This window comes from Zalophus californianus, chromosome 3 (assembly GCF_009762305.2).
Source record: "Zalophus californianus isolate mZalCal1 chromosome 3, mZalCal1.pri.v2, whole genome shotgun sequence".
Taxonomy (NCBI): Eukaryota; Metazoa; Chordata; class Mammalia; order Carnivora; family Otariidae; genus Zalophus; species Zalophus californianus.
The window spans coordinates 101,090,277-101,109,789 of record NC_045597.1 but is presented as its reverse complement, the minus strand read 5'-3'; the positions used below and the strand labels follow the sequence as shown (position 1 = coordinate 101,109,789).

General features: G+C 43.9%; 1 protein-coding gene across 4 annotated transcripts in view; it reads right to left on the bottom strand.

Moving 5' to 3' along the window:
- Positions 1-19,513, bottom strand: part of MGAT5 (alpha-1,6-mannosylglycoprotein 6-beta-N-acetylglucosaminyltransferase) — a 326,381-nt gene that overhangs the window by 172,651 nt on the left and 134,217 nt on the right. For all 4 annotated transcript variants that reach the window (XM_027589390.2, XM_027589391.2, XM_027589393.2 and 1 more), the window contains one exon: positions 18,276-18,440. In XM_027589390.2, coding sequence (XP_027445191.1) covers positions 18,276-18,440 — 165 coding nt within the window. The remainder of the gene's footprint in view (positions 1-18,275; positions 18,441-19,513) is intronic.

The window sequence follows — 19,513 nt, the reverse complement described above, 5'->3', positions numbered from 1 at the left end:
TGAACCAAAAAAAAAAGTTCTAGACCTAGAATAGCAGACAGAAAAGAGAAGTGGAAGTGAGGTTCCTTACTCCAAATTTTACAAGGCCCCTGTCTGCAGCTGTGTGGCAGAGTTTTTGCAGTGACACTTCTGGTCTCCTGGGCCCTGAAGGATTCCTCTCTGAGGCAAGTAACCAGAGAGAGAAAGATGAATGCAGACATCTGGGGCCTTCTGATGCCATCTTTGGTTCCCTGTCAGGTGATGGCCCTCACCCATGGCCCAACCATGGCCCACCACAGCATTCCAGACAGATTCCCCCTCAAAGATGAAGTAACACCTGCAGGTTACCAGGCATTTGAGAAAACATGCTAACATGAAAGAAATCAAAATGCATTCATAAACAGAAAGAAAGGGAAAGAAAAAAACAAAAGGGAAGGGAAACAGAAATACAGAAAACAAAAAATGATGTGATGATACTGTCACAGTGGAATAAATATCTGACAGATAAGCCAAGAAATAGGCCGATTCATAAAACAAATAAAGGAAACTTGAGAGAACAAGCACTTCTGGAAATGAAGACTAAAATAGAAGAATTAACACATTCAGTGGAGGAGCTGCTTAAAAAGTTGTAGAAATCTTCCAGAAAACAGTGCAAAAAGATGAACAAAAGGGTAATAGGAGAGAAAACTTAAGCATAAAAAGAGAGGAGAAATCATCATGTAAGTGCAAATTCCAATTTCCTTCTAAAAGGAAAAGTAGGGTAGGGGAAGGAGTGAGGACTATCAAATACATAAAGAAAACTTTTCCTCACAAGAAAGAAGTAAACATCCCAATGAAAGGAGTCCATGAAAGGGCCAGAATCGGGATGAAATATGGCCCACACCAGCTTAAGAAATGTCAGAACACAGGGGAGAAAGCCAATTCCACAAGCTTTCAGAGGGGCCACAGGTCACATCCAGGTATGAGAATGTCCCTGGACTCCCAAAAACAACACCGAAAACCAGAAGTCAAAGAAACCTAGAATTTTAAACCTAGAATTTTACATTCAACTAATTTTACATTCAGCCAAGACATTGGCATTATTCAAGACATAGAATAAAGATATTTTCCATTATCTAAATTACAAATATCAAATCGTCGAGTTGTGCACTTGAAACTAAAATGATGTTTTATGTCAATTATACCTCAATTTTTTAAAATGGCATTTTCCAACATTCAAAAAGTTTCAAATATATTCTCCCCTTATATCCTCTCTCCGAGGAAACTACTCGAAGAAGAGCTTCCCCTGGATGAGGGAAAAAACCAACAAAGAGGAAGACATGAATCCAGGAAGTAGGAGAGGCCACTCAGGACAAGGGAAACAGGCAGCCTCAGGACACAGCTGAACAGCAGGTACAGAAAGCCACCAAGCCAGACTGCAGCAGGACAGAAGGCTCTGGGAAGAAAGGTGTTTAATACAAAATTTATCTGTAATAGACTCCCCGATCTATTGGGCCATATGAAGAGGCGTTCTGACGGAAAACCCTAAGGCTGAATTTCGGTAAGGCCAAGAACGTTTGTCTGTTTTGTTCACAGATGTATTTCCAGCACCCTGAAAGTGATTAGGGAATATTTATTTTTCCAATTAATTAAAACTAAGAAATGTAAGCAGTAAATTATGAACTCTGAGAGAAAACAAAAAGATGCATCAAAAAGGCAATTCAGCATCATGCTATTTAACTAGATGGCTAAGCACTGTCTTTATAGAGTAAGCACCGACCACTGATTTCACAGTAACGACAGCAGGATATCAGGGTTCTGGAGATGTGGAGAGGAAGTGTCTGCGGGAGAAAGGGCTGGCAATGGTGCAGAATGGCAAAGTATGATGTAGATTTGCAGGTACTGTCAGGAAGCTTAGTTCCCATCTTCCATTACAGAAAATCAGCAGATAATGCTGAAAGCTCCAAGATAAGGAAAAGCAGGATAAAGCATGGTAATGAGAAATATGAAAATATGTATTAGAAGAAACAACTAAAAGGAGTGAAAGGTATTTGCATTTGGAGAAGCTAAGTCAGCGACGGGGGCAGGAACAGAGATGCACAGGGCAGGGGACGGTGGCTGTTAGGAGCCCATGTTATCTGAGTTTTAAAATGATGTACTTATTTTGATAAAAACAAAACTAAACCTAAAAAAAAAATGCTTATTTTAGGTCTAGCCATTCTATACCTAAGAATTTCTTCCAAGAGAAGAATCAGAGATGCAGAGATTTATGTTCAGTACAATGATCTTTGTAATAGGAAAAAGGGGGTGGGGGATTTAAAAACAGGGATCTAGTTAATGAAGTAAGATAGTATTACATAGTTATTTCAAAAATAAAGCTTTTAGAGAATAAAAAACACAAGAGAGAATGCTCCCTTTAAAGTCAGGAGTTAAAAATTACAGAGTACAATTGTTTTTATGTTCTACATGCATAAAAAAAAGAGCAGAAAAGAAAAACCATGTGTTAACAGTCATGTGCTCTAGATAACAGGATTACAGGTCCTTTTTATTTCTTATTTATTCTTTTCTCTATTTTCCAAATTTCCTACAATGACTTTACATCATCGTATCAAGCATTTTTATTGTGTTTCAAATTTTTGAAGCAGAAAAAAAAAGAAAATTGGAAAACAGTTCTTGGTATGTCTCTAGAGAAAATGATCTCATTTGGAATATTTAATGGTAAGAAGAAAATTAAAGGGCGATTAATACATGACAGCAAGACGACGACCAAAAACATCAAAACTCACAAAACAAAGTATGCTTGGCACCTGAAACATTTGCAGTCATATCCAAACCACCAAAAAGGTCCTGGCTCTTAGATTATCTTCTCTCCTGAGCTTAAACTATTCTCATCTTTAAAAACACCCCATGTGTGATCTTTCTGCATGATGTTCAGTAAAATTCTATCGTCCCGGCGTCTTTGAACGTGGACTTTAGGTTCAAGCCAGCTGGGGTCTGAATCCTGGCTTAGGCTCTCACCAGCACCTTGGGCAGATTTTCCACCATCCCCTACCCTGACATGCCTTGCTTTTCAACTGCGATGATTATTTTGCAGGTCTGCTCTGAGAAAAGAAGAGTAATGTACTTCAAAATGATTATTTGTGCCTGGGACATAATAACCCATCAATACATAGTGGCTATTTTTGGGGGTCTACTTTGTAAACACTCACAAATCTGATCTGTTCAGCCACATTCAGGAAGAGACACGGCGTACTCGTCCATCCACGGACCCCTTCTCTCAGACTTGACGTTGCCCGTGCGCCAGGTCTCAGAACGGGTGAGAGGAGACGGGCTTCAGAGACCAGTACCCCAGTGATGAGCTGGCCTTCGTCACGGGTTCACAACTGCATCCTTTACTAAGAAAGCAGCTGTTTCAAAGGGAATCAGACCAACTTGGAAAGGATGCGTGAGCTCTCTTCTACAAAGAACAAATAAAGGTTCAAGAGATCCAAGAGGTGTGCAGCAGTGAAGTAACACGCCATACTGTTGGGAAGTAAACGAATCAGAGCTGTGTTGGCTGGACTGGCATTTACCAAGGTCAGTGCAACACCCCTACACAAGGCATACCTAGGTCATGATTTTCATTCTAATTTCATATAATGCTTTAAGTCTTCTCTGTAGTGTCTTCAACAACTCTGCCTTTAGTTTCTACTGTCAAAATCTAGAGAATGGCCTGTGAACTGTGTAAGACTGATGAATCACAGACCTGTACCCCTGAAACAAATAATACATTATATGTTAATAAAAATAAATAAATTATTTTTTAAAAATCTAGAGAATGGCTAGGTAGGATGAAATTTGAAGGACGGGGAAGGTATACACCGTTCTTAAGGAACTGCTGAGAAGACAGGAGTTGGTAAAAGGTTTCCTGCATACTTAAACGTGGCAAAGGATAAGATTACGAAAAGTTAGAAAGTTTGCCTGGTCATTCCTGGCAAAATTCTAGAGATGATTATTAAACAGATGGCTTAACAGTACTTAGAATACCAACTAAACTCTGTCCACAACTCCCCCTCCCCGCCCCGCTCCTTTGTAAAAGGGTACTAGACCAGGAATGGGGAAAATGGCGGAATGTCCTGTGACATGACATCTTGACTTCAACCCTTTCACGGTATCTTTGTGGGTAAGATGGGAAAGTGACAGGCTAACTAATTAGCTGTATTTGTACCGAGTGAGCAATGATACTAAAACAATGTTGATCTCTGGACCCATGTCAACTTGGAAGCTGTCTCTGGTGCTGACTGAAAGCCAAAATAGAAATACTGATGGCCCATTTGGAAGAAAAAACTAATAATTCAAAAGACAACAAAAACTTTCAAGGGTCAATATAACATTCAAATATTTAGAAAAGAAGCAAAATAATATTGAACAGGAATTAAGGGAGAATTCCATACTCTGGGAATATAAATAAAGCATGAGTTGCCAGGAGGCGAAAGAGGACTAGGGATAGGCAGATAATTGGGCTTAACACCAGTCCATACAGAAAACCCTGGAAGGTTTAGTCCTGGAGTCATAGCACCATGCTGTGACTGCTGAGCCCTCAGGCTGCATACAACAAGCCCGGTGTGCAGGACCCCACGGCGAGGACCCTCTTTTCCTCTAAGCTCAGGATTACTCAGTTTCTGGAAGAACGGACAGAGTTCTGGCTTTCCACGTAAGTGCCGAGTATTGCAAAGTGGAGCATGCTCAGCGGAGGGCGACCGGAGGGGAAGGGATCCGGACACTGCACCAGTAATGGACTGCTGACAGACCCGAGGGTGGTGAGGACATACGGACTCAAGACGAATGTGCTGCAGGACACATGATCCACATCTGCAAAGATGAGTAGGAACTGCTCTGGAAAGCAAAGCCAAGACCAGCAAGTGAAACCACCAAACAAGAGTTGCCCTGAATGTAGGTTGTTAACTGTCAGAGGGGTGGTTGAGCCCTACCAAGGCCCCAGTCCACAGGAGCGCAGGCTGGGCACTGCACTCCAGGGAACACCATTCATTTGCCGGGACCAAGGGCCAGCAAATTTTTTCTTTTTTAATTTTTTTCTATAAAGGGCAAGATAGTATTTTCAGCTTTGGGGGCCATAAGCTGCCACAACTTCTCAATCCTACAGCAGTAGTACCAAACAGCCATGTAAGGACGGCAAATGGGCAAGACTGTATTTCACATCTGTCTTTACAAACATAGGCGGTGGACCAGATTTGGCCCACGGGAATATAGACTGTGATGCAAATGTGGCCCACTGAAGCTGTGTAACATCTAGAATCGTTCAGATAAGGCTGAAGGATCGTGCACCAAGGATTTTGGAAGTTTGCTGTCTCTCACTTTGGAGGAAAGATTAAGTCATTCTCATCTCTTTTACTTCTAAAAGTCCACGAAAACCTGGCTATGAAAAAAGAAATAGAAAAACCAGATGCTCTCAGAGTCAGGTCTGACAGCAGCAGGCTTGGAACCCAGATCCCCTGGATCCTGGTCCTACACTACTTCCCCAGAGCTCACAGCTCCTAGCCTGGCACCCCTCAAACTGGTGGTTAGCTGACATTCTGAAATCTTCTAAATGCCAGCTAGCCAATCACTAGCCGGTCACCTATTTCTCAGAGACCTTCCTGCATTGAGGCCCATGTCTTTGCTGCCCTGGCAACACACAGAGAGAACCCGGCGGCCAGGGGGATCTGTGTGATTCTCCCCGATCGAGACTAAGAACAGTTGGCAGAGAGCAAATATCATCTACAGAAGAGAGGATTGTAGAGCCTGGGAGCTGGGGCCAGACCTTCACCCCATGACTCCATGTGTCTAAGATTTCACCCTGAGTCAAGGGGAGTAGAAGAGTTGACTCAAACAGTGAGAAAAGCTGGATCCTGGATCCAGATATACCATTATGACTTACTTATCCAAGTACCATCTTTCAGGATACATTAAGCTAAAATCAAGAACCTAACGCAGGCCAAGCCTCACAAATACCATGTAGGACTAACGACAACTTCACCGTGGCCTTCTGGGGACTCGAGGTCACACAGCAACATCCCCAAACCTGAGGATGGTTTCTGTAAAAACAAACACTCCATTCTTCAACAAGGGTTTTATATTTGAATAGACAGGAAAATACATACAAGAAATCGATCTCCCCCAACTGTACCCACTTCATGACCAAAAGCCCAAACCCCACCCAAAATGTGTGATCCTTCTGTTAAAGTCTTGACTATATTTAGCTTATTCTTTGAAATGAATAGAACTTGCCCCCACTCTGGTGCCTCTAATACAATTCTGAAGCTCGTTAGCTTTGGTTAAAAGGTCTGTGGAACAAAGTTACAGAGAGAGGCTTTTAAAATCATTTGCTGAAACAATATTTTGATCATTATAATAATGGCCAATATTTTCCAAGCACTGGGTGCCGGCTCTACTTATGCACGTTTTCATGTGGTTTCCCAATGTCCCGTGAGCTCGTTTCTGTAGTACAGAGGAGGAGCTGGAGATGTGACCTCCCTAAATGTGCCAGCCACCCTCATCCTGCTCTCAGAACTCCGATTCGAATGCCAGCAGCCTGAGCATGGAGCCTGTATGGCTGTGTGCTGCATACGCCCGGGTCTCATCATGATACCTCTGCATGGAACAGCCTTCCTCAGCTACCTTCATGGCTCCCTCGCTCACTCATTTGGGTGTCTGTTCAGTATCATTTCAGAGAGGTTTTCCCTGACAACCTGCCCAACAGGAAACAGTACCCTCTCTCTCTGCTATCTCCTCACCTGGTTTACTGCTTCATTTCCAATTTTTTTCCGGAAACATTATCCTTTCTTGTAATATAAAAGAAAAACGCTGTTTATAAAGTCTTATCTTTGAAAATACTACCCTTGGGGCGCCGGGGTGGCTCAGTCGGTTAAGTGTCTGCCTTTGGCTCAGGTCATGATCTCAGGGTCCTGGGATCGAGCCCTGCATCAGGACCCCTGCTCAGCGGGGAGTCTGCTTCTCCCTCTCCTGCTGCTGCTCCCCCTTTTGTGCTCTCTCTCAAATAAACAAAATCTTAAAAAAAAGGAAAAGGAAGAAAATGCTACTCTATTATTACACAGACTCAAAGACAGAGATTATGGCTGCTTTTTATCACTGGTAGCCAAGAGGCATGAGTACTACAGCTGAATGAACCCCTCAGCACCCTTAGATGACAGGTCAGCATGCCCAGCCACAAGCAACCACTCATCATGGGCTTTCTTGGCCAACTCAGTGGCTACTAACAGCCTTCTACTTCAAGGGGACAGAAGTCCTCCCTATATGGCACAGCCATGGGCCAACAGCCACCTTCTTAATCCTCACAACATTCCTGGAGGTACAGGGGAGGCAGTTTCTCTTCAGCACATTACTCTGACAGGGGCCAAAAACGTAAGGAGAGAACAGAGCTCATAACTGTCACCTGGAGGACACCCAAATGGGATCAAGAGAGCCACTGAAGAGAAACCACTGGAATTTCAGTCAAGTGGTCTACTAAATTTCAGGGTAAGATACCATCAGATTCAGCTTTTACTAATCTTCTCTTTGCCCCAATCCAAATGAACCCGGAAATAAAGTCCTAAATATTTACTTTGTTCTTCTGCTAGTCTTGCCACAACTTGTACTGCTCATATTAACCATACTTAATGAAAGCAATTATTGAGAAAGTTCTATTAGCATAAAGTTTAGACAGTTTAATGACTGTCTTCCCGTGAGAGCTGAGCTCTGCAGCACAGGAATTCCCCTCCCTACTTTGGAATGAGAAGGTATAGCGAGGGGTCAGGCACAGTTTCCAGATTTCTTCAGTTTGCAGTGACAAGGGTTGTATGACTTCCACCATATGATTATGAAAATTCTTTGGGGCACCTGGGTGGCTCAGTCTGTTAAGCGTCTGCCTTCGGCTCAGGTCATGATCTCAGGGTCCTGAGATCGAGCCCTGCGTTGGGCTCCCTGCTCATCCGGGAGTCTGCTTCTCCCCCTCCCTCTGCCTCTCGCCCTGGCTTGTGCGCGCACACACACACACTCTCTCTCTCTCCAATAAATAAAATCTTAAAAAAAAATTCCTTCTGTGCCAATTCCTATAGGTCACTCCTATCCCTATCTTTGTCCCTAGATAGCTATAGAGTTTGAAGGTCATTCCCAAGGCCAAAAGGCCAGGCAAAACCAACAGGTCCTCTTGAACTAGTGTGAAAGCAGCTCTAGGTTGAGAGTCAAGACAGGAATTGTGAGCACTGCCAATACTCCCTTCCTTCTCCTCCACTGCACGGTGTGGCTCTTCATTCACAACAGAAGCCCTCGTGTCTTGCCTGGCTGCCTTTCCACGGCCTGGCACAAGCAAGGCCTGGCACCATCCAGGCACTGTTGGTTGTATAAGATACTCAACAGTGTTCGCCATATTACATTTGTGCCTCTTCCCTTTTCACAAGGTCTTAACCCCAAAGAGCAGGATCTGTAGGTAAGTGGGGTGAAGACACTGTGCCCGGCTCTCAGATGCATTAACTTACTGCATCCTCACAGGCACCAGAGGACAGCTGGGTCTCAGTGATGGTAAATAAGATGCCAAGTGTGAGTAAAAAAGTCTCCAGTTCTGTTCAAGTTGTCTAATGCCAGACCAGGTCTAGCCTGTGACTACCAAGCGGCTTCCAGAGATCCCTTTTCCCAGGTCCCTATACGATTTTCTCTATAACATACAGCATTAGGACTAGGCAGTTTACATACTCAGTAAGCACTGACCACCTGCTGCTACCCTCTGGCTCACAGGCCAAGCTCTGGGTCGGGTTAAGAAGTGCATGTCCCAGTGGCCAAAAGCTTTTTTGCACATGATTTTGTGCCTGATCTTGAGCGTTTCCCATGTATGAACTCACAATCCTCACAACAATCCCATGGCACAGGTACTTTATGCCCATTTTTTGGATGAGGAAACTGACTGGGTTTATCCAAGGACACACGGGCGGGAGGTGGCAGAGCTAGGGTTTGAACCCAGGCTGTCAGGGTCCAGAGTCTGTGTCTGAACCACAATCCCACAGCTGCCGTTCAAGCTTGTCCCCCCACAGTGGGGGAAGCATTAGCACAAGGCCTTCACTTGAAGCTCACTGTGGCTCTTCTGTAAGGACTTTTACGAGCCCAGTTCTAGCTGCACGGAGGTAGAGAGCAAGTTCCCACTGTTAATGTTAACTCGAAAGGCTCACCAACATGGAATGTCAAGACAGCTTCACACCAGCTAATGGTACAGCTGGCCAACTCTGACAAGGCAAATCAAAATGTAGTTTCAACGCTCTGTCGGCCCTGGACACAGAGCCCCTCAGCTTGACATGAGTGGACTTGGGTGCTGTGATCCTGCACCTGAGATCTGCTGAGGGTCCAAAGGTAAAGGAGAGAGACAGAGAAAGGAGACCATTCTGGACAGTAATGAGGAGGATGTCTGCTGCCCAGAACTGTGGGGCGGCTCAAGCCGTCTGAGCCACACCACTAATTGGATGCCTCTTTGCTTCCTTTTTAAACTCAGCAAACCATTTCAGACCACCTTCACCACACAGGCTTTCTCTCTGCCTTTTCTGAGATACACCAAGGACGAAAAAAACATCAACAAAAACTAGCAACTGATTTTCATTTAGGTCGCCTAATTTTAGAAGTTATGGATCTGCAAAGCCAAAAGCAGAGCTTAAAAGAAAATCCACCAAAACCCCACAAGTTTCCATACCTAAGAAACGGTTTTAACTCCCCAGAGATATATACAGTCCCCTGCCCTCATGGAAACAACTTTAATTCTACAAGTTTTCCGAATTTTTAAATCTCAGGCTCTAGAATGCCTCTTTGAAATATGTGTCAATAAGAACAGGTAAGGGATGGGGTGGCAGAGTCAAGGGAGTATCTGTGGGATAGCATATGCCATGCTGTGGCTGTGGAATGTCTCCTGAATCAATACCAAATGCAGGCTGATAGCATAACTGTATACACATACCTCATTTAGCCAAATTAGAACAAGTGGGATCTGTCGCCTTCGGATTAAAACAAACAAGTCTATTCTAGTTATGTCCTATCTCTGATCTACTGAACAGCCCCGTGTAGAGGCATTTTCACCCACAAAAGTAAAGCCTGTACAAGTTCCCAAGGCCAGTCCCGCAGAGCATGTTCCTAAGGGCTCCTGTTCCTCACCACCCTCAGGGGGCTGGGGAAAAACAGCATTCCCCATAGGGATACATACTCTGACCTTTTTTTTTTTTTAAATAAGATTTTATTTACTTATTTGAGAGAGAGAGAGATAGTGAGAGATAGCATGAGCAGGGTGTGGGGTGGGGGGGAGAAGGAGAAGGAGATCCCAGGACCCTGGGGTCATGACCTGGGCCGAAGGCAGATGCTTAACCGATTGAGCCACCCAGGTGCCTCCATACTCTGACTTTTTGAAATGAAAAAAGCCATGTACTCCTTGAAGGGTCAGTAACAAGTCCAAAGGCATTAAGATTAGTGGGTTCCTGCTCTTCTGCAAGGACTATTCATTCAGAGCAATCTCTATTATAGCTTGTTAGAATTGTTTAAATCCTACTTACATAATTAGCCACCAAAAATCACAAATCCAATTATATTATGGAACCTTAGTTTTCAGAAAGCATAGCAAAGTAAAAGCATTTTCCCCTTTGAACAAGTTAGCAGTCAACTTTCCAGGTGCTTCTGGGAATTCCTAAAGTATTCAAGAAAATGTCAAAGCAGGCCAGGGGCAAAAACAGTGATCTAGAACTGACTGTGTGGTCATCACTGTTGTGATAAAAGTTCTAGGACAGTGGCTGACCTGATGCATGTCCCGGAGAGGGAGGAGTGCATTCAGCTGGACACCTATGGGGAGCTTGCTATTTGCCAGGCTCTCAGTTAGGTACTGGGTTCAAAAGAAAAATGTAGGCTATCTTGCCCATGCCTTCAAAGGGCTTAGAGCTTGGCTCTAGAGACAGATGAAGCATGGGAAGGTCCAAGGATGTACACAGCAGTGGTGAAAACACAAAGCAAGGGCACCGGAAACTTCTGGGGTTGGAGGGGTCTCTATAAGGCTTTTTACGGGAGACAGTGCTTTAAGAGGAGTCTTGAAAACGAGGATAATTAAGAGCCAGAAAGATGGAAGGGCTGAGGACAGGAACATGTAAATGTGTAACGGCATGAAGAAATAGCATGGTGTAGGCGAGGCTAGCTCCCAGTGGGGCTGTGGCACATTCAGCCTGAAGAGCAGTATTTAAAACGGGAGAAGAAAGGTTAGCCTTCTCGGAGCTGTGTCCTCTGGACCCTCAAGGAAAGAAAGTTTGAGTCAGGCTTAGGACAATTCTGGAAATCCAAATCATAATGCAACATGAGTCTGTGGTAGTGCTACCTATTTTATCTGCTGCCTGGAATCTTTCTAGGGACCCTCGCCCCACCATGAAACCCTGAGGTGACCAGGATGCATGATCCAGGCAAACGCAACCAGAATGTCATTGAGTGCTGTGCCTAAGTGATCAGAACCCTCCCCAACAATGCTGCCAGAACCCTAGACCCCACTGTGACCATTTCAACCACCACCCCGAGAAGATGGCCTTAGAATGAAGTCAACTCAGAAGCCAATACAGCTGAGCTTCTTGAAGATGGTCCCCATATCTGTACCCAGCAGGGCTGAGCTCAGCCTCATCTTCTGAACTAGCCAACTGCATGGGCCCCCAACTCCCTTTCTAAGTTTTTTTTTTTTTTTTTGGCCTCTTTTAAGAGATTATTGACAAATATATGTGTTTGCTGCTAAGCCTTTAAGTACTGACAAAAAAAGGTCCATTTGGGAACTGTTAAGTTTAAAGCACTCAAATGAAGTAACATATATGAAAATATTTTCTAATCTATACAGCACTACACAAATACTACAATATTCATTATCAATGGTGACATTTGAATAACTAGTCAATGCAATTTCCATTCTTCCATCAACAAAATTAAAAGCTCCATCAACGTGGCTTTTAAACTGTAATTAACCAATGCTCATTTAGTGCTGACTTTGTACCAGGCACCCATTCTAAGTAGTTTACTTAATCCTCATCAACAATGCCTATGAAAACGGGCACTACTATTATTTCCCCAACTGTACAGACGAGGAAATAGAGCCATAGAAAGGTTCAGAACAATGCCCAAGGTCACCAGGCACGAGGTAGTGAAGATGGGATTTGAACCCAGGCTGCCTGGCTCCAAAACACTGCCTTCTGTGAAGTCTTTCATGGCCTGAGCACTGGGATGCCTAGGATGTTGGGCTCAGCTGATGGGCCAGCCGAGGCGTAAAGCCTCCTTCTCTCTTGCTCGCAAGGCTGTTTGCAAGTCCTCAGCCCCAGCCACTTTTAGCTTTGCAGCTGATCTTTGAGACCTCCGAGAAAGAGATTTTTATAAACTCCCAGGAGGCTCTTGGGATGCTGACCATAAGAAACTCCTTTCCTGGACCCAAACCAGTCAATTTTTGGCAACACACATTTTACTCCTGCTTATATAGAAGGTAATTCTTTCTTTTATGAAAGAGCCGCTAATTCAGAATAATGGTGGCAAAGTAGTCTGAGAGAGTAGACTTAAATTACAGGAATGTTTTAGAGGAAATTCTATTTTATTAATTTTAAGCAGAGTATATAATTATCAAGACACAAGAGAGTAAATTAAATAAGTTAAGGAAAACAACACAGGTCCCCAAAAGATCTACTTCTCGGCACGAAACAACCTACACAGCCTCTTTGGAGCGGTAGAAAAGGAGACGATCCTGAAAAAGGTAGGCTGAGGGAATCTGTGGAGAGTTTTCAATGTAGAACCAAGGAGTTTGTATTTGTACTGTAGGCAGTGACAGCTGAGGCGGCTTTAAATAAAGCAGGAGGATAATGAGATGAGACCTGTATGTTCCGAGAAGAATTAACAGCCATGTGGAAGTGGTAAAGGGGGTCCAACTGGAAGCCAGGTGAGAGTTGAGTGGGGAGAAGGCTTGAAACGAGGCATGGGTGTGACGCCCAGGGGAAGGGGGGATTAGAGACCCATGGTGGGTGGAGCTGACCTGAGGAGGACAGTGTGGTTTTCACTTTGTGTGGTCAGGATTTGATTTTTATCATGGAGAAGGAGGAGGAGGGCAGGAGGAAGAGAAGAGAACGAAAAATACAGTTCAGGAGAAGTGATGTTGACCTTTGAGTATTGTACTTACAGCACTGATTCTCAACTGCAGGCGATTTTGCCACCCACCCCAGCCACACTTGGTGGTGTCTGGAGACATTTTTGGTTGTCACAACTGAGGAGGTGCTATTGACATCTGGGAGAGGCCAGGGATGCTGCTAAACATTCTACAGTGTACAGGCTAGTGCCCACAACAGCGAACTATCTAGCCCAGAATGTCAGTTGTGTGCTGTGTTTGAGGAACTTTGACTTATGAGGTAGTGTTGGAATCTGGTGTTCCACATACGGCCAGTGCAGAAAGACGCTTCCTTCTCCATGATAAAAATCAAAACACCCTGACCACACAAAGTGAAAACCACACCAACAATGATACACATTTTTCTAGGAAGATACCAAAAGAATTGTTTCTGACAAGTAGCCAAGTCTTTAGTGCTGCCCTTACAAAGAATGAAACAGAAAGCAATGTGTAGATGGGAGAAATACAGTAGTTTCTCGCTCACATTAATAAGAAAGCACCCTGCAATCTCCAGTCTGCCCTGCTTCTTGGCAGCATCTGGGGTGTCACAGACTGGCTGTTACCTGATCCCCAGAAAGCCACCTGTGGAGCTGGGCAGGGGACTGGGGCACTTCAGGTGCTACTCCAACACAACGGATAACAGGGGGACCCAAAGAAGAAACAACACCTGTGCAACTTAATTTCAAGGTCTATTAGCAGCACAAAAGGGGGGAAAATTGCACTTCCAAATGCATGTCCTGAAACTCAGCAGGGACATTTTTCATTTGCAATTTTTAAATGGTAGAATAATAATTATGGTTCTTTTTACTGAGAACAGCATCCAAGCTCAAATACATTGCACTTCATCAGCAGATACTGGAAATACACTACATGTGGCTACTCACGTTTGGGAAACGCAGGCCTAGCTAACATTCCGTGTAGACTCACTGGAGTTGTGCCTGCACCTTCGAGTCTATGACTGTGTTTCCCAAATGACCTTGCAATTATAAGGGATCGTAAGGCAAAAGAAATGTTATCATTAAGTTGTGCCTTTCAGCGAACCCTCCATGCTGGCCAGTTATTCAACTGATGTTGAAAGACAAGAACAGGTTCTTTTAAGTATAAATAAATAAATGCGGAGGTACACATGTACTCATGCCTCCCCACAACTGATGGAGGGAGAGGCACAATGTGCCCATTCCCCGAAATACTACAATCTAGAGTTGTAACCATCACCTTCTATGAAGGCTCCACAGCACAGAAGCATCTGTGGGAAGCTCAGACACAACAGGCCAAAAAAATAAATAAAAAATAAAAAATCCTACTTTGTAGGTGGTGTTTGCTAAGGTTTGAGAAAGCGAAATGAGATGCCAAGCCCCACTTCCAAGCCAATACCCAGAAGCAGAAATGGAAAAGAGGAACCAGAAGGAGAAACTCCTTTTAGCAGTGAAACCACATGCTGTCCCCTCCAGCATCATCCAATCCATGGGGGCATTTACTGAGTACTTTCAACAGGTAGGCTTTGAACAAGATGCTATGGGCAAAAAACAAAGGTTAAGTGGATACTGCCGGGCCTCAGAAGGCAAGCACTTTCAAGATCACTTTTTTTTTTTTTAACCTTTCCCCTTATGTTAGCACATGGCAAAGAACTCCAGATCCGATGCTATTCACTCCATGTCATAATTTAAGATCATAAAAGTAGAGAAAAGCAGAATTGGTCTTTCCAAAAACAAAGGCATCATTCTGAAAGGGGATAATTTTGGCGAAGAAACATTCAAGTTCTTTCTGGGAGGAGAAACTGATTTACTAGGCAACTGGTTGAAGGATGGGGATTTTTTTTTTTTTTTTAAATCTGGGTTTTAGTTTCTTTGATCCACCTTCATCTTCAGCAAGATAAACTAAGCTCAAAAATGCAGTTCGAGCTAATTCTTGATTTCAGTGAAGTTCATTTCCAGCTAGATTCCTCTAGGGGAACATCCCTTTCACATCATCAAAAAGCCCAAGAGCGAATCATTTGGAAAGAAAAGCCATTTTGGATAAAAGGTACAGAAAACACAGCTCAACAGAGGAAGGGCACACACATGCAGGCACACAGAGCTATCCCTAAAAAGAAAATAAATTTAGGGAGCCCTTCTTCAACTGCCATGGTACCCAATTTAGAAACAGTTTAGAGCCAACCAGAAGATATATCAGCAAGCAATAAGACACAACAGTAAGCAATCAGAAACATCAGTGAGCAATAAGACACCAGAGTAAGCAGTAAAGACACACCAGGGAGAACATTTCTGAGCAATTACCACATGTCTTAATGCAAAAAGAGAGAAAGAAAAACTTCACTCAGTCGGGATTGGAACCCTATAAAAATAAACTCTCTCCCAGCTCCAGAGCCATTGCTGCTATGACAATAGGGGTTTGGGGACAGTTAGGCCATGGCTCAGGGAGAGGGCAACAAAAGCAATAAATGGCTTCTTCCTCAACAAGGGCTAACAAACTTAAGTTCTTATCCTTCTTTTTGGCACTCTAATCTACAGACAGGGCAAAGAGTTTAGATATATGTTGTTTAATCGACAAAATATAAAGCCCCCTGCCCCCACCCTCTAGGGGAAATAAAAGAGGATGGCTCTATTCTCTGTTTCACATCTATGTCTGCCGTGCCCATCACAGTCTCTCGAAGGGAGGAATGCACATGTGCACAGAGGGACAAGCTTGTTTCTACACAGGTTGGCCACAAAAACAGACCCTTAAGACACAGAGAACTTGCTTACTAGACAGGTTATGAAATATCCCAGGAAACTGTCAGCTCTCCAGGAACCTCTAAGAAAATGGCAGCATATTCTTCAAAACTTGCCCATTTGTGATGATTTACAAATGAAAGCAAGGAAGACAGAGCCAACACTCTTCTCTTTATGGTGCTTGGTCTTAAGCTGAGCTCAAGGGACTCCAATACCAAAGGTACCTACCCCCCAAACACTCAAACTCCATAAAACCTGTGAAACCACTAACTTCTCCTAGATGTTGAGAAGACTGAGTAAAACCACGTGCCTCTGAGGGTCACAAACAGGTGTAACTGGTATTTCCTGGATGGTTGCTGGATGTTAGTTTCCTTCCCTTCCTTCCAATTACTTTCGGGGTCACAATCCATTTCTAGGAGTCTGTATCTCTTTCATGAGGCCCCTATGCCTCAATCCTACCCACCTTCAAAATGTACCTTCCTGTGAGAAGCCTCATAGCTACCCCCATTTACATGGCCACCGTCTATGGGATTTTGTGCCTATAGATTATTTTCCTAATTGGCCATTAAAAATTTCAAAGACAGAGTGTCTGACAAACAAAAGATGCAAAGGAGGGAGAATGAGATTAATTATCAGAGGCACAGCTCTAAATCTGCTCCCTCCTCTCGCCCCCCCCCAACCCCACAAAACACACAAAATCCTTTGGTTCTTTAAATATTAGTAAAAACACAGTATCAGTGGCATGGTGAAAGGAGACCCATCAGAGCCAACAACTTAGAGAATGTGCTCAAGCGGTAGTGGGTTAACTGAGTCAACTAACTCACTCAATACGTGGGGCTGGGATCCCAGAGGAAAGAAGTAGTCACCAACTCCCTCCCATGTCATTTCTGGAGGTCGACCTACAATTCTGGACCTGGGTACTTGGAGCCCAGGCAGGGTTAGTCTCCCAGTGAGCCTGGCACCAACAGGACAGTCAGTGGTAGCAAGATCCCTCATCAGGCAGAGAATGACAACAGACTTGTTTACATGGGTTGTATAGGACAGAGACAGTAGGAGGCGGCAAAGGTCAAGGCGGAGCACCCCACTCCACCTCTGGAAATAGGACAATGTAGAACTGCCATGAAATCAGATAGGAGCTTTCCAACGGCATTTTCTGTGGGGGACCAGGGTGGAGGAATGGAGCCCGGAGAGGCATGGGTTCCATTTATTAATAGGCAGCTCAACACAGTGGGAGGTTTTCTTGTCTAATTACAGAAGCCGTTGGAAACTGCAGGGAAGAGAGGATTTATGGCCCAGATGACACTGCCTCTGTGTTGTAATTAAAAGTTATTTTTAATACCTTTCTTTGGTTGGACACTTTGGATTATTAGAAATATATTTTGTAATTTAACACTTGCTAAAGGGCAAAGAACAGAACAGAAAGGTGACACAACAAGCTTGCATAATGGGAAACAATTAAATGTTTTGACACCGGGAGGTAGAAAAGGAACCGAATCCCTCCCACTTCAGTCCGTATGTTTCTACAGTGCAAGTCAGAGGCAGAGAGAAACCAAAAGAACACTAAATTTGATTTTCAAAGTAGCAGAAAGCAACCCATCTCCGTATTTCATACATTAAGTAGAGACTGGATAACCCCACCAGGAGTGCAGACAACTCCTTTACAACCATTCACCCAAAGCATCTCATCTTAATCCTCAGGCCCCTTGCTTTGTCACTCTAATGAGAGCAAGTCCTGGCTCGGCCACGGGGACTCGAAGGCCAACCCCAGGGCACTGCAATGGGGGCATCCAACATAAGCCATGGGCAATCCAGGCTGTGTGTGATCTGGGCTTTGTTTTTAATCTACGCTTCTTCTCTCATCCAAGATTCCAGTTTTGGGAAGGGGCTAGACAAAAATGCATCCCAGTGAGAAATGCAGGTTGGTGTCCAGGAGTGGCGACAGAAGCAGCCCAAGATCAGGCAGGGGCCCTTTATTTTATCAGTCCCATTTCCAGAATTTCCATCTCCCCATGCACAGGATGCATTTTTCTGCAATGGTGACTTCTTCTTTAATAACGGGAAGGAGAGAATCTCTTACATGGGACAGACTTTCGAAACTGTCTGATGAAAACGGGAAGGAGAAAGGACCTCTAGCTGACAATGAGCTCCCCAGATAACCTCTCTATTCCACTTATCCATGCTATGAATCTTCTCGTTAAAAGTGAATTCCAGGAGCTCATTATGTGAAATATGTCACAGAAACCACCAGCTCTTACACATCATGATGGGCCTTTAAAAGTCTTTTAACATGTTAATCAAAAGTAAATTTAAAATCAGCTTTAGAGGAGCCATACCAAGTTTGATGGGATTTATATCAATAAGAACCACTGTGCCCCTTTATCCTTTCCCCAGGCCAAAGCACGGTCAGGCTCCACGTCAGGGCACACAACCGCCGTTCTTACCTGCCACATTAATTTTCTCAAGTGCGACCAAGCTGGGAACAGCTGTGGTGGAGTTGGTCGAGTTTGTCCCTGTGCCATTGATTACAAGATTGTCCACCTTGGACTCCAACTTTCCAATGCGCTGCAAGATATTATCCAATAGCACGGCAAGAGTTTTCTTCAGATCTGTCAAAGAAAATGCAGATAGTTAAAAAAGTCTTTGGCCTCTGTATGTTTGTCTGGTGCGTTCTCTCCCTCCCTCCTCCTCCTCCTCTGTCTCTCTCTCTCACGTGAAGAAAAAAAAAAGTGGCACAGTCAAGAAGTACTGCTTGAAGACGTGTCCAAACAAACCCTATCTTAAAGATGACGGAGGCCATCTTCGAGTGGCCCAGAGAGTACAAAACACATTGGTCTCGTCTGCCACGCGAGTTTGGCAGTAGGTGACATAAAATTACTCCCAGGCACTAGGGCAATAGAGAAAACTCGGTGTTACTTAGCATCCTATCAAAGCACTCTATTAAATTCCTTCTTCTTAGAGCATGATGCTCTGACCTATAGAATGACAGCACCTAAGTGCAGAGAGGTCTTGAAGTACCTTCTGGATCAAGTTCATTATTTTCAGTGTTCAATATTCCAGTACATTCCAACTTTTTGCCAAGTCTTTACTTCTGTTGGTTACTTATGGTAATACTTAATAAAAACTATGGTTCCAGATTCTAACTCAGATGTAACTACAATGAGATTTAGAAAGATACCTAAATTAAGACCAGATTCATTCATTCATTCATTCAGGAAATATTTACAAAACAACTACTACTATGTGCTAGGCACTGTTCTAGATGCTGAGGATATTCTCTCACCCTGAGTTGATTCTCATGGGGCGCCTGGGTGGCTCAGTCGGTTAAGCAACTGCCTTCGGCTCAGGTCATGATCCTGGGGTCCTGGGATTGAGCCGTGTGTCAGGCTCCCTACTCAGCTGGGAACCTTCTTCTCCCTCTCCCTCTTCCCCTCCCCCCAGCTTGTGCTCTACACTCACTCTCTTTCTGTCTCAAATAAATAAAATCTTTAAAAAAAAAAAAAAAGAGTTGATTCCCTTTTTCATACATCTGACTGTGGGTTAAATGCTGCACTTCTCTCTAGACAGACATTTACCCTCATGTATACATAAGTGTTTCCTAAGTTTGAACACAAGGTATTCCACACACACAAGAAGATTAATTAAGCCTCTCTCCTCTGGAAACTCATAATCAAAGAAAGAT